We start from the raw sequence: 15,749 nt of genomic DNA, 5'->3' as shown, positions 1-15,749 counted from the left end.
TCAGTCAATAGAGCGTGCAACTCTGGATCTCAGCGTTGTGAATTCAAGCCCCTGTTGGGTGTAGAGATTACTTAAAAATAGCATCTTTTGGGGCGCCTGGGTGGCGCAGTCGGTTAAGCGTCCGACTTCAGCCAGGTCACGATCTCGCGGTCCGTGAGTTCGAGCCCCACGTCGGGCTCTGGGCTGATGGCTCAGAGCCTGGAGCCTGTTTCCGATTCTGTGTCTCCCTCTCTCTCTGCCCCTCCCCCGTTCATGCTCTGTCTCTCTCTGTCCCCCAAAAAATAAATAAACGTTGAAAAAAAAATAGCATCTTTTTTTTAAAAAAAGCAAGAAAACAGCTTTATTCACAGTTGTCTAAGAGGGAAAAAGAAGTATAACACGACATGAAAGTAGAAAAATAAGACATAGCTGGGGCGCCTGGGTGGCTCAGTTGGTTGAGGGTCCAACTTCAGCCTAGGTCATGATCTCCTCGTTCCCCGAGTTTGAGCCCCACATCGGGCTCTGTGCTGACAGCTCAAAGCCTGGAGCTTGCTTCAGATTCTGTGTCTCCCTCTCTGTCCCTCTGCCCTTCCCCATTCATGCTTTGTTTCTCTCTCTCAAAAATAAATGAACATTAAAACATTTTTAAAAAAAGAAAAATAAGAGATAGCTGAGTTATTTTAATTCAAGTGCGTACACAACTACCAAAAAGATTCTCAAACCATATCCTAAACTTTAACTGATTATAATTAAGCCGCAAGTATCAATGTCTTTATGTAGTCATGTGTCTAGCTTCAAGAAAAACTGAATTCTTCCATACTTATACCCTCACTTGGTTGTAATTACTGCCGTAACTTACAAATCACAGGAAAAGAACCATGGAATGTCAAAGGCAGAAGAAACCTGGCAATCTCCTCATCACTTTGTAGATGAGGTTCCTGAGACCTGTAGAACCTAGCTCAAAAGCTCCAGAGCCAAAGGACAAATAGAGGGCCCATGTTTCCTAGTATAATGTTCTCCACCTTGCATACATCTCTCACAGAAACACCTGCCAAAGAGAAAGACACTAGCAGGCATGCACGGATTGAAATCTGTATATGAGCAATGAGGAAAACCAAAAGCAAAAGTACTTTTATGATCCAGGACTCACACTACTGGGTACTTACAAAAACACTAATTCAAAGGATACAAGCACCCCTATGTTTATAGCAGCATTATTTACAACAGCCAAACTATGGAAGCAGCTCAAGTGTCCAACGACAGATGAATAAAGAAAAGGTGGTCTCTCTCTCTCTCTCTCTCTCTCTCTCTCTCTCTCTCTCTCACACACACACACTGGAATATTACTCAGTCATAAAAAAGAATGAAATCTTGCCAACTGCAACAACATGGATGGAGCTAGGCACAATAAGTCAGGCAGAAAAAGACAAATACCATATGATCTTACTCATATGTGGAATTTAAGAAACAAAACAAGCGAGCAAAGGAAAAAGAGAGAGAGAGAGACAAACCAAAAAACAGACTCTTAACTATAAAGAACAAACTGATGGCTACCAGAGGGGAGGTGGGTGGGGGGATATGTGAAATAGGTGATGGGGATTAAAGAGTACACTTATCATAATGAAGAAAATAAAATAAAATCATAAAAAAAAACAAAGCAAAGGCCTTTCAGAATCTTAAGTCGAAATATAAGGTACATTCAATGTGAAACAAAGCATTTGGGGGAGAATGTAACATTAAAATGTTAGCCTCTTAATAAAAAAAGGGTCTGTGAAAAAGAACACTGAAATCTACAAACATAGAGAATGTGTCTGACCCTCTCCTAATTCATAATTACATGTTGCCACAGTTTCTTCATTTGTCAAAATACCATCTTTGTAACCTAAACTATCTCATAAAAGCATAACAACAGTTATGGGAGCATCAAACAGTAGAAGTATATTTCTTGAATTATGTACTGTCTGTAAACCTTGACAGGCCCTATAAATTATACCCCAACCAAAAAATGCAAGATGGTAAACCTACTTAGAGGAACAAAATATATCCAAAGGTCACGGTTAGGAACACACGATGGCATCTGGGGGGTTAAGAACTAGCAATGAAATGGAAGAACATTCGGGTCAGCATGGGAAGGATCTGCAAAGGATGATAGGTTGCTTATGTAAGATGAAAAACGATGCTTCATCTCATTGGGGGAAAAAGCTATTCAAAGATAGCTGCCTTGATTAGCTTCACCCTGCTGAGCATCTAACAGCTCCTCCTTCTGCCCGCTTGCTCCTTACATCTTTAATAGGTGATGAAAAGCTGCAGTGAAGAAACAGTAATGACAACAAGCTGAAATGACCAAGCCACCGAATATTTAAATTCAAACATAGGATATTTTCCTGTGTTCCTGCTAGGATTATAGGACAGCCTTCCGCAGCTGCTTTTCAAAGAGCGAACAGCTTGCATTAGCCAGAAAGGCAGGCTCACAGTTAGTTACAACAGCTGTCTTCCCCTTCTTTACCAAGCAGCAAGATCTCCTTGCTTACTCAGCAGGACAAAATCCTCAAAGAGGAAACTAAAGCAAAAGAGACGCAAAGCAAAATCTCCCCCAAACAAGGATAAATTGGTAAATTCCAGGGCAAAAAAATCTACTCAGGCAACAAGGTAGCTAATCACAGGAGAGATCATTCAAGCAACCTACCTACCCATAAAGATATTTTCAAGGGTAAATGCTGTTATTTGATGAATAAAGTAATTCAAAGAGGAATGAGAAAGTGATGCAAAATGAATGCATTCAAAAAGATTGCATTAACCAAGATTGACAAATCTTTGCTTTATTGCAATATTATATTCACTATAGGCAAAGGGCTGCAATGACCTTCAACACAGGCTTCGGCTGGGCAGGCCGAGGTCAAAACGAAAGCTAAACTCACCTCTACAACTCACAGGCTAGGTTTCTGAGTTGGAAGGAGTGGGTGCTTTAGGCTGAGGCAGCAAGTAAATTTGGACAGGGTGGGAGATGGCAGCATTTCTGGGTAGGATGGAAGCGCCTACACACAGGTCAAAGATGTACAGCTCACCTCAGCTCAAGAGGAGGGTTCACATACTGAAAACACCTCTGTGCTGTTTGTTTTTTTTTTTTTTTTTTCTGACTGTGGTAACGAAAGATTAAACAATGTAGCATTTCATCAGAACACACTTACATAATTTGGACTTAATGTGTGTAAGTAAGCTTATGAAAAGCTCGTAAGACCAGACGATCATCCTTGCCTAATAAATTTTGGGGCATAATGGGAACGATTCACAAATATTACAAATATGATTACACATATGAAAGACCTAGCATGGAGAAGATGATCAACAAATGAATATATGTATCTCTTTCTCTCCCCCTCTCTCACTTTGTCTCTGGGTCTCTTGCACAGACACCACCACCAGCACCCACTGCTGCCACGCAGGGCCTGCAGTTTGGGCCACATCATTCGCTTATAAATGTCCTAATCTTTGGAATTGGGGCATCCGCCCCTACCAGCTATCTTCTCCCTAACTCTCCTTCCCACACCCCTTGGAAACCCAGGTCCAGCCAGACTTTCCCCTCCCCTCCCCCAGCAGGGCATTCTTCCACCCCTTCCCTAGAGAAAAGAACAGGAGAATCTTGCTGGGTTTCTATACCCAGTAAAAAACATCTGAGCTTCTCTTTTCTGTACCAGAGTCAGTCTTTCACCATCCGGAACACTGAAAATGTGGGTGCCTAGAACAGCTACTGCTATTTAAAATCTGAGCTAGAGGGGCTCCTGGGCAGCTCAGTGGTTGAGTGGCTGACTTCAGCTCAGGTCATGATCTTATAGCTCATGGGTTCGAGCCCCACATTGGGCTCCGTGCTGACAGCTCAGAGCCTGGAGCCTGCTTCTGATTCTGTGTCTCCCTCTCTCTCTCTGCCCCTCCCCTGCTCACACTCTATCTCTCTCTTTCTCAAAAAAATAAATAAACATTGAAAAAAATCTTTTTTAATGATAAAAAAAATAAAACCTGAATTAGAATATTTCAGGGCTAAGGAGGAATTATTCAAGTAAATATTTTCTAATAAGGTTTTAAAGAAAGTCACATCAATGAATTGGTATCTCTAAATATCTAGACAACTGGCAAGAGTTAAGATATAACAGGAGTAATTCTTGCTTTCCTTTGACCTCAGTATTTTTTTCAAATATAAATTTGTTCTTACTATGTTAAAGATTAAGAATATGTGAAAATCATTGAGGAAGCTGAGGTTAGGGCAAAATCAAACAAATGACTACAGAATACTGAAAAATGAAAAGTTTAGAAACCTCCATCATAAGGACTGAGAATGCAGAGAAGGAAAAAATATATATATATAATGATACATTTATTATATACATAAAGTAAACTAACTCACAAGAATTTCAAGTTAATTTTCAAAAAATAAAGAGCCTTTTTTCTGCACACAATTAAACTGGGGAGTGTGGTTGGTCATTTGCTCTTCAGTGGTAAACTCACCAATTTTAAATTCAGAAATGATTTGAACATTTGGAGAAGCAAAAAGGTGATCTTTTTGTAGCCTCAGTAGGGAGAAAGCAGAAAGTGCCACACTGTCAAATTCGTTTAGCCTTTCCTAATGAGTTGGCTGAAATTACTAAATAGAGTCTCTTAACTGCTTTCTTCCCTTACTACAGGAACAATATAAGCTCAGCATAGAAATCTGGAAAAGACAGTTGAGCAGAAGAATAAAATACAAACTGTGTGTAGCACTATTACCCAGAGAGAGCCACTGTTTGCTTTGGTTCTGACCAACCTCATTTCATGCTTAAACTTTAAAAATTAAAAGATTTGATTTTAAAGAAAAAATACATGTATCTGGTTTTAACTACAAACTAATCCTTTTAAGAAAACTTGGAGCGCCTCGGTGGCTCAGTCGGTTAAGCGTCCGACTTCAGTTCAGGTCATGATCTCACGGTCCGTGAGTTTGAGCCCCTCTTCAGGCTCTGTGCTGACAGCCCAGAGCCCGGAGCCTGCTTCAGATTCTGTCTCCCTCTCTCTCTGCCCCTCCCCGCTCACACTCTGTCTGTCTCTCTCTCAAAAATAAAACATTAAAAAATTAAAAATAAATAAATAAAAAACTTTTAGTGCCTCTCACAATGCCTGTCTCAAATTATGTACCAAATAAATGCATAAAAATATTAGCTTATTCTCTTTATTATTTTCCAACTTTCTCTTTTTTTAAACGTGTTTTTTATTTTGAGAGAGAGAAAGTGTGTGTGCATGATGGGGGGGGGGGGCGGGAGGGCAGAGAGAGGACAGAGGATCCCAGGCAGGCTCTGCACTGACAGCAGAGAGCCCCATATGGGGTTCAAACTCACAAACCGAACCGTGAAATCATGACCTGAGCCGAAGTCAGACACTTAACCAACAGAGCCACCCAGGCGTCCCATTATTTTTCAACTTTTAAATATCTATTGATTTCAGGGATGATTGCTGTCTTTCAAAGAAAAATTGAAAAAAAAAATTCTGGAAAAAATTCCTAAAGGAAGTTCTTCACCTCACTTTTACGTGTTTATGCTTCAATTGTCTTTATTACTTCAAATAACCAAATTGAAGTCTATAAAATTAATCAGAAATATAAGAATTACTGCTTGATATGCACAGGGCATATGCTATGAACAGGAAACATTTTTCTATATGTTAAGTATGAAATATACTGCAGTCACATAATAGGAAAAATGTAGTTGACACGGGGAATTGATTACACTGAATCTAAATTAAATTTTAAACCTCATTTAAGTTGGTTTAATCCAGACAAAATTCACCCAGTCACTAGTGACTAATAAACTGAACTCTAATGACTCATACTCAGGAAGAAATGTTTAGCTTCATATTCAAAATTTTAAATTAAACTAGAGCAGTGTTATTCAAATGTTTTCAGATATCAGGGTATTTAGTATTCATAGCACTTCTTGCAAACCACCCAAAACACTGATTAAGCTTCAAAACAATGAAATAAATAACTTCTTGAGAAATCAGACCTCTCCTCACACTGGACTTTATTATATACCTGAGAAAAAAAATATTGGTGGGGATGGGGAAGAATGAACCATCCTTTGATTTTAGTAGCAGAACTCAGTTCAAGTCATACCTCTGAATATTTTAGAAGCACTAAACTAGAGAGCTGTGGGCAGCCACATTTGCACACCCAATTTAAACTGCATCTTTTCATGCCTTTTTAACATTTAAAAATGCCAGCAGCACCTAACAACCTCAATTATCAACCATCTCTGATTTGCTTTTTTTTTGTCTTCTGCCTTTACAAGAGTGATTTGGCTGGATGGAACAGCAATGTCAGGTCACCAGGACTCTTACACGGACACACCGCCACATTCTTGCTTGCTGATTCCATCCAGTTAGGCCTGCACGTAACTGGACCGAGCCTCGCAAGGTATCACTCAAGATCCCCCTTCACCGATTTCCCTGACTTCTCAAATCCTCACTGATCTTTGACCTTCTGAACTACCAGCGTCCCACCCCACAAGGTTATTACACAGTCTTGTTTGGTGTAACTGTTCATATCTTCCCTCCCTTATCTCCACCAATGTGCAGGCACGAATATACTAACTCTAGTTCCTTTCTAAACAAACAAACAAACAAACGAACACAGTGCTGGGCAAACAACTCAACAAAAATATCTGACCGGCTTTTCATGGATTCGTGGACCTCACTGAAATTTCTGACATTTTATTCAGTGCTCCTGTCTTGGGAATCATTCCTTTGGCTGAGAAAGTAGTATTCTTTATCTTACAAAATTTTCTGTATGCTCTGTGTGCGTTCCGGTTTATTTTCAACTCTTAACAAGGCTAGTGTGGCATGGCCTTAGAGGAGAAAACGCGCAGTGGTAGAAAGGCAGCCCAGTGATCGAAGCAAATCAAGACCTCAGCACAGTGAAGTTCTCAAAGCGGGGACAGAGGCCGCAGGGAGGAGCACAAAACAGCAGGCCTTTTAGAAGGAACACTTAGCTCAGAAAAACCCAGAGCTACTCTGGCTTTCTCTCATCTTCTTTTCAAAATATGTTTAAAAGTATCTATCTACCTCCTTCCTGCTTTATACTGTAAATTTTCAAGACAAATCACAGTCTGTGTATATTTTTCACACATAGAAATTTAATGTCCCCCCCAATTCTTTTTAAATGAACTTCTGGAAAGTATATCTGTATCTTCAGATTATAAACCCAATTCTTATAACATAGAGGAGGCTCAAAAAAGACAAACAAGAAAGCACATCTCTTAGCTTACCGTAGATAGGGGAAAACGTGAAGAAGTTCAGATGACAAATATTATAGGCTTCGATTCTGACATCTTTCCAGATGCCCTGGGTAGGGAAGGATGGCCCCCAGTCCCAACTGAAGGAACTCTGCTCCTGTAATTTCCAGGGGGGAAAAAGATGCATTCCAATTACCATGACATTTAAACAACTGTGAAAAGCTTTTTCTTTTAAAATATTATATGCATGCATATTAGTTTGCTAGGGTGGCCATAACAAAATACTACAGACCAGTGGCTTCAACAACAGAAATTGCCACCATTCTAGAGCCTGGAAAATCCAAGATCAAAGTGGGAGAAGCTTTGGTTTCCTCTGAAGCCTCTCTCCTGGGCTTACAGAGGGTCACCTTCTCACTGTGTTTTCACAGTCTTTTTCCATGCACACACACACACACACACACACATGCATTTCCTCTTCTTACAAAGACATCATTCATACTAGACTATCTCCCACCCTAAAGGTCTCACTTTAACTTCATCACCTCTTTAAAGACCTTATCTCCAAACAAGGTAGATTTTCAGCCACTGAGGATTAGGACTTCAACATAAAAACTCAGGGGAGACATACAATTAAGTCCATACTCTGTGTATATGTGTGTGTCCCATATGGAGCATCTAAAATGGCCTACAATTGGGGTGCTCGGTGGCACAGTCAGTTAAACGTCCAATTTCGGCTCAGGTCAGGGTCTCACAATTTGTGAGTTTGAGCCCCGCATGGGGCTCTGTGCTGACAGCTAGGGCCTGGAGCCCACTTCGGATTCTGTGTGTGTGTCTCTCTCTGGCCCTCCCCCCTCACACTCTGTCTCTCTCTGTCTCTCAAAAATGAATAAACGTTAAAAAAATTTTTTTTAATGGCCTACAATGATTCCCTCCTGGTATTCATGCCCTATGCAATCCCCTCTCCTCGAGTATGGATTAGACCTAGTGAATCACTTCCAACCAAGAGAATACAGCAGAGGTGATATCGTTTCCAAAACCAAGTTATAAAAAAAACTGCAGTTTCTGTTTTGGGTGCTCACTGTTGCTCTCTCCTAGCCATGAGGGAAGCCAGCTGCCATGTTGTAAGGCAGCTCATTGGAGAGGCCCACATGGCGAGTTTAGAAGCCAATCTGAGGCCTACTGATGACCACATGTGTGAACTTAGGCACAGACACTTCAGACCTAGTAGAGCCATGAGATCACCACAGCCCTGGTCCTTTCTTGGCTTGACTGTAACCTTATGACTGGCCTTGAACCAGAGGCACCCAGCTAAGTCACTTTCAGATTCCTGACTGATAGAAACTATGATAAAAAATGTTATTTTAAGCTGGTAAGGTTGGGCATAATTTGTTATACGCCAATAGGTAACTAATACAATAACTCATATAGGAACCTATGCAACATAGTTAAATTTGGCAGAAATGTTTTAAGCACATAAAATCTGATTATGTACATTTATTCTTCAAAAGCATATGATACTGAAGCAACACAATTAGTCACTCTTTAAACTTCTCCAAAATATCTCTGAACCTAGTATTGTATTTAAATTTAATACCAAAAAGAATATTCTATTTAAATGCAATAACTATAAAAAATGAGGAAACATTTAAAAATAAAGATAATCAAATATGTGAGGTTATGAGCTCAGCTTTTAAAAAGGAATAAGCACACCTGTTGGGATGAGCACTGGTGTTGTATGGAAACCAATTTGACAATAAATTATATTTAACATAAAAAATGTAAAAAAAATAAAAATAATAATAATAAATAAAAAGGAATAAGCACCAGAGGAAGAGGGAGTACTGAGATTTTTCTGAATGGAACATTTGTAGAACAGAGCCTGAGGAATTGGCAAACTGTTCTCATTTAAAGTATTATTTGCTGCAGCGCCTGGGTGGCTCAGTCAGTTGAACATCCAACTCTGACTCTTGATTTCAGCTCAGGTCATGATCTGAAGGTAGTGGGATCAAGCCCCATGCTCAGCACTGAGCCTCTTTAGATTCTCTCTCTGTCTCTGTCTCTGTCTCTGTCTCTCTCCCCCTCAGCCACTCTCCCCCTGGCTTGCGCCCTCTCTCTCTCAAAAAAAAAAAAAAAAAGTATTATTTCACAAGATCTGTATTTATCTAAGAGAGAGATAAATTAGTTTCCACTACAGAGACAAACAAAGAATTAAAACTACTTCATAGCATCCACATTTGTATCAGCTTCTCATGTTTGGAATGAAAATCATCTTGGGGTTATTTACTGAAGAGTTTATAAGTTCATTCAGGTACACAATTCCTTTCTTAGAGACAGGAATAAGGAGGAGGGCAAAAATATTCAACATCTTATAAGGCAGACTATTTTCCCCACCAAGGGCTACAAATCACTCCTATTCATACAACTTCTCCAAATAAAAGTTTTCACTTATTGAAAAAATGTTTGTGAACTGCCTTCTTTGTTTCAGGCTGGAAGTACATCAGTGTACAAAACAGACAGTCCTTCTGTTTACAGTGTTCACAGTATAGCAGGAAACTCAGGTATTGAATAAACAATCACAAATGCAAAAGACGTCGACAGGGGACAGTATAATGGCGGGGGGTGGGGGTGTCAGAACAAGTTTCCCTGAATAATAGTGACTTTTACATGGTGATCTGAAGGGTAAGTACCATTTATCCAGTGTGTTTAAGGGAGAAGGAAGTAAAAGCATCCTTATCAGAAGGAACAGCATGTACAAAAGCCTTGAGGTGCAAGAAACTATGGTACATTGCAGGAGATGAAGAGGGAATGATGGGAAGAGACAGGAAACTGGAGAAGTGCGCATGGGCCAGACAGAACTAAGACCCATTACTTTAGCCTAAAGGCAATGAGAAGCTGTTGAAGACTTTTAAGAAGGGAGTGCTGTAATGATTTTTGTCTGAAAAGAACATTCTGGCTGTTCTGTAGAAAATTAATTGGAGGAAGGCAAATGAGGTTCCAGGATACCAGTTAGGTGGTCAGGGCAATATTTCATGCAAGAAATTATTATAGATTGAACTCAAGCATGGTAGTAGAAATACAGCATGGGAAGATTTAGGAACTATTAAAGTCATAATGTCCACATGGTCAAAATGACTCAGTGGTGTGTTGGAGGAGGGAAAAGAGAGAGAGGGAGTTACCAAAAATAACTCTTAGGTTTCTGGCTTTAGCAACTGTTCTGGATGGCATTCCATTCAGCCAGACAGGGAGCCCTGGGAGAAGGGTTTAGATCCAAGCACAGTGTTGGACATCCTGAATCTTTAGGTCCCAAGGAATCGGGCAGGTGAAGATGCCAGATAGGCAATCCAGTATAAGGTCTGGAATTGAAGAGAAGTCTGGACTGAAGATACAATATTAGAAGTCATTAGAAATTCGACTGGTTATTGAAGAAGTGAAGCTAAAGGAGATAGTCTAGACAGGGTATAAAATGAGAGAAGGAAAGTGTCTATAACAGAAAGAAGCATGAATAATATAACTTCCAAGAGGGGGAGGTTGATCTGGATAAAGCAACTTAGAAGGAATGTCCAGAGATGTAGGTGGAAAACAAGGAGGATAGTGGAGAATATAGCTAAGAGAGTAGCTGAAGTGAGACATCACACCATCCAGGCAGGACAGAGAAGGAAGCAGAGACAAGAGGGGGTTTGTGCTGATATCTCTACCCCACTAACTGCATATAATCAGTTACACACTTAGAAGTCTATAATTATAGAAATAAGTCTCCAAAATAAGTAATAACACCACCCTACATTTTGTTTTTTTATGTTTATTTACTTTGAGAGAGAGACAGAGGAAAAAGAGAGAGAGAGAGCATGCTCTTGAACGGGGGAGGGGCAGAGAAGAGCCTCAGTGAAGAGCCTGACATGGGGCTGGATCTCACAACTGCAAGATCATGACCTGAGCTGAAATAAAGAATTAGATGCTTAATATACTGAGCCACCCAGGAGCCCCCTCCCACTCTACATTTTGAATAGCTGTATAGCACAGTATGCAAATTGCATTCACATTATTATTTCACTATATGCTCTTCCCGACACAGTCAAGAAGAGAAGGGATTAGCTCCATTCACAAACGATGGATTTCCCTAAGATCTTTATGGGTCATAAATCCAGAATTCAGATCTAAGATTCCTGTCTTGCTCTCCCAATTCAGGCCTCTTCCCACTGGACCATGTCGGTATAGTCAGAAACAATAAGACACAATTCACTGTTCTGGCAAGTCTGCCCCAGGGTTAGTGCTCCACACACTGTGAGGGCAGAGTCATGGGTCTGATTCTTGATTTCAGGGACGAGGGCTTTGTTCTATCAGGATAACCTGAAACTGTGTTTTAAATGCCACAGATTGAATGGGGGGCAGAGGAAAAATACTACACAGATATGTGCATAACATATATATCATTTTATTGAAGACATGAAAAGTAAATTAGGATTCAGGAAGTCCTCATTCTGATAGAAGATGAGAGATAGAAGAGGAGAGAGAAAAAGTGCAAACTTTAGTATTCAAACCATTGTGCCATTTGACGCCGAAGACCAGAAACAAGAGATGAATTATAAACAGAGGTATAAGTACATAGTATTCCATTGAATACCTGAGTGTTCGGTTACAGATGATTCCTTTATAGTAACAGGAGCAAATGCTTATATTAAGAGACTGATACTACACCTACAACAGTCAAGCAAATTGCTACCAAATATTTGACGTGATTAAAGAAAGACCATATAGAGGTCAGAACTGAAATTTAAAAGTGTCCTTAAAGGCGGGATACAGGTGTCCTCTTTCAAAGGGGCACATGCGCCCCAATGTTTATAGCAGCACTATCAACTGTAGCCAAGTATGGAAAGAGCCCAAATGTCCATCAATGGATGAATGGGTAAAGAAGATGTGGTATATATATATATATACATACACACATACAATGGAGTATTACTCGGCAATCAAAAAGAATGAAATCTTGCCATTTGCAACTAAGTGGATGGAACTGGAGGGTATTATGCTAAGTGAAATTAGTCAGTCAGAGAAAGACAAAAATCATATGACTTCATTCAAATGAGAATTTAAGATACAAGACAGATGAACATAAAGGAAGGAAAGCAAAAATAATATAAAAACAGGGAGGGGGACAAAACATAAGAGACTCTTAAATACAGAGAACAAACTGAGAGTTGCTAGAGGGGTTGTGGGGGGGGATGGGCTAAATGGGTAAGGGGCATTAAGGGGGACACTTGTTGGGATGAGTACTGGGTGTTATACATAGGGGATGAATCACTGGAATCTACTCCTGAAAACATCACTGCATTATATGCTAACTAACTTGGATGTAAATTTTAAAAATAAATAAATAAAAATAAAAAATAAAAAAAAAAAGGTACTGACACAACTTTAGCTAGGTTGAGTTAAACAAGAGGGGGTATAATTTTGACCTTAGTACTTATATTACGGAAGCACAACCTAATGATTAATCCATCCATTCTGAAGAGAGCCACCTAATGTAAATAATCAGAATTTATCAACTGAGGTTTTTGCTAACAAGTACTGGAAAAATACAGTTTGTATCTTCACAATGAAACCAAGGATTATATTTGTTGTTAAAACTACATGCCAATTTCTGAAGAAGTTAAAAACAGAATTACCATACACTCCAGTATTCCACTTCTTGAGATATATGCAAAAGAACTGAAATCAGGGTCTCAAAGAGATATTTGTACATCCACACGTAACAACATCAGTCACAACAGCAAAAAGCTGGAAGCAAGCCAAGTGTCCACTGACAGGTGAAAGAATAAACAAAATGTGGCATGTACATAGAATGGAATATTATTCAGGCTTAAAAAGGAAGGAAATTCAGCACACGCTACAACATGGAGAACATCACATTAAGTGAAATAAGCCAGGCATAACAAGCCAAATAGAATTTGTGTGACGAATAGGACAGTATGATTCCACTTAGATGAGTAGTGAAACTCACAGAAACAGAAAGAATGGTGGTTTCCAGGGGCTGGCTGGAGGGGAAAATAAGGAGCTGTTTTTAATGGGTATAGGGTTTCAGTTTTGCCACATGAAACAATTCTTGAGATTGGTTTCACAGCAAAGTGAATATACTTAATACTAGTGAACTACACAATTAAAAATGGCTAAGATGGCAAACTGTGTGTTGTGTGTATTTAACCACAATTAAAAATTTCTTAAATAAAAATAAAATTAAAAACTAAATGCCACAGGGACGCCCGGGTGGCTCAGTTGGTTAAGTGTCTGACTCTTGGTTTCGGCTCGGGTCACGGTCTCACAGTTCATGAGTTCGAGCCTTGAATCGGGCTCTGCACTGGGATTCTCTCTTTCCCTCTCTCTGCCCCTCCTCCACTTGCACTGTCTCTGTCTCTCTCAAAATAAATAAATAAACTGTAAAGAACAAAAAAACAAAAACTAAATGCCACATAGAAAACCCAACTACATATTGGAATAAACTCAAGTCATTTAAAGTCAGATGAAACTCGGGGCGCCTGGGTGGCGCAGTCAGTTAAGCGTCCGACTTCAGCCAGGTCACGATCTCACGGTCCATGAGTTCGAGCCCCGCGTCAGGCTCTGGGCTGATGGCTCAGAGCCTGGAGCCTGTTTCCGATTCTGTGTCTCCCTCTCTCTCTGCCCCTCCCCTGTTCATGCTCTGTCTCTCTCTGTCCCAAAAATAAATAAACATTGAAAAAAATTAAAAAAAAAAAAAATAAAAAAAAAAAATAAAGTCAGATGAAACTCAAAAAATATAAATAAATAATCACCTTGTGGATTTTGTCATTTTTGTTAGATTATATGAGAACCTAGCACTAAAATGCTAGAATACATCAGCAAATATATTAATATTTGCAGAAGGCTTCCCAGTAACAAGAGTCACTAATATGTATGAACCTCACATTCTGGTGAAAAGTTTGATAAACCTAAATGTTAAAAAATACTTTGTGCACTTACAGTATCAGTCACCTATTTTTCTTCTTTATCTGTTGTTACCTAAGTTCTGAAGCATGCTTCAGGATGGAAACCTAGGAAGGCAAAGATTCTCCACAAAAATTCATAAACCTTCTGGTTCTGATTTCAAGTTTTCAATCCCATGAAGCAGACAGGAAAGAGATGCCCAAATTCTGAAATACGACGGGTGTCTTCAAACAAGCATTTTCCACACCGGCACCTCCCATCATCAAGGCTAAAGCCCCCTCCATTGGCAAGACTGTTACCTTTCGAATGAAGTTGACGTGGCATTGGCCCTTCTGCACAGGCGGAGGGCAGTCTGGAGGCACCCAGTAGCTAGTGTGAGCTTTGCTCTGCTGGGCCGCATACAACACTGGGGACTGGAAACGCAGCTCAAGGGAGTTCACATTTCTAACCACAGTGGTAATATCAAAGCTCTGCATTAAAGGAAAGAACAGATGTGGAAGTAGGCTCGTGTGTAAAACTTTAGATATAGATATGCAAAAATGTATGAAAGATGCATAAAATAATGAAATCTTTAGGGTTAGCCTTTTTTGCAGAAGAAAGCACTTCACTGAAACAGTGTAACTTAGTTGCCTGCTAACGGTTACAACTGAGCACATTCTCCTACCCAAAAGTAGATTTCTAGGTTTCTCCTTCTATTTTTACTGACAGATGATGGTCTTAGACAAAGAGAGCAAGCAGAAAATATCTTTAGCCCTGGAATGTCTGCTCTGGCTATTTACATATGGCCTTGAACTGCCAAGGATTTCCTAGATGCTTCAGGACAACCTGACTCTCTGGTATGAACAGCATGTATTTCTAAGTCATAAGTTATTTTTGTTTTGAAAAGTTGACCCTTGCAGGGAGATGAGAACATGATACCTTAATGTAAGCATTCCAGACAGGATAGAGCATTTTCTTTTTTAATAGTTTGTCAATTGTCAATTCTCATGAAACTCTGGATCACCAAATAACAGAGAAGGGAACAGCATTTGTTGAACACTTCTCATGTGCCAAGAACCAAGAACGGTGCCAATCATTTTATATAATTAGCTTATTAAATCTTCACAACTCTATAGGGTCTGTGGTGTTTTCATCATTCTACAATGTGGCAAGTGTGAAGGTAATTTACCCAGTGCTTCAAAGAGCTTGTACCTACCTGCACGGGCAATTAATTATGCACTTACCTTTCTCTACTCACAACAATTAACAGACAAACACATACAGGGAGGTTTCTTTTAACTTGATGTCACTGTATACTTACATATCTTTTGAACATGTTGTCTGTTTTCCCAATAGGAACACTATTTAGCAGGATTTTTGCAACTGTATCAACACCCTCAAAAATCAGGTTTACTTTTTGCCATTTGCTAAAAAAAGAGAAAAAATTTTAAACAAGATGTGTAAAACTTTAGCTTAGATAAATCTTTTTTTTAATTTTTTTTAATGTTTATTTGTTTTTGAGACAGAGGGAGAACATGAGCAGGGGTGGGGCAGAGAGAGAGGGAAACACAGAATCCAAAGCAGGCT

At 39.6% G+C, this 15,749-nt stretch overlaps 1 protein-coding gene across 4 annotated transcripts in view; it reads right to left on the bottom strand.

Annotated features, from left to right (window-relative positions):
• MANBA (mannosidase beta) overlaps positions 1 to 15,749 on the bottom strand; it is a 112,107-nt gene that overhangs the window by 74,449 nt on the left and 21,909 nt on the right. For all 4 annotated transcript variants that reach the window (XM_045471661.1, XM_045471679.1, XM_045471669.1 and 1 more), the window contains exons 3-5: positions 15,484 to 15,589; positions 14,483 to 14,653; positions 7,263 to 7,386 (exon numbers count right to left, since the gene is read on the bottom strand). In XM_045471661.1, coding sequence (XP_045327617.1) covers positions 7,263 to 7,386; positions 14,483 to 14,653; positions 15,484 to 15,589 — 401 coding nt within the window. The remainder of the gene's footprint in view (positions 1 to 7,262; positions 7,387 to 14,482; positions 14,654 to 15,483; positions 15,590 to 15,749) is intronic.

The sequence above is a fragment of the Leopardus geoffroyi genome, chromosome B1 (genome assembly GCF_018350155.1).
Source record: "Leopardus geoffroyi isolate Oge1 chromosome B1, O.geoffroyi_Oge1_pat1.0, whole genome shotgun sequence".
NCBI classification, from domain to species: domain Eukaryota; kingdom Metazoa; phylum Chordata; class Mammalia; order Carnivora; family Felidae; genus Leopardus; species Leopardus geoffroyi.
The sequence above is the reverse complement of the archived record's forward strand: the minus strand, read 5'-3'. Positions and strand labels throughout refer to the sequence as shown.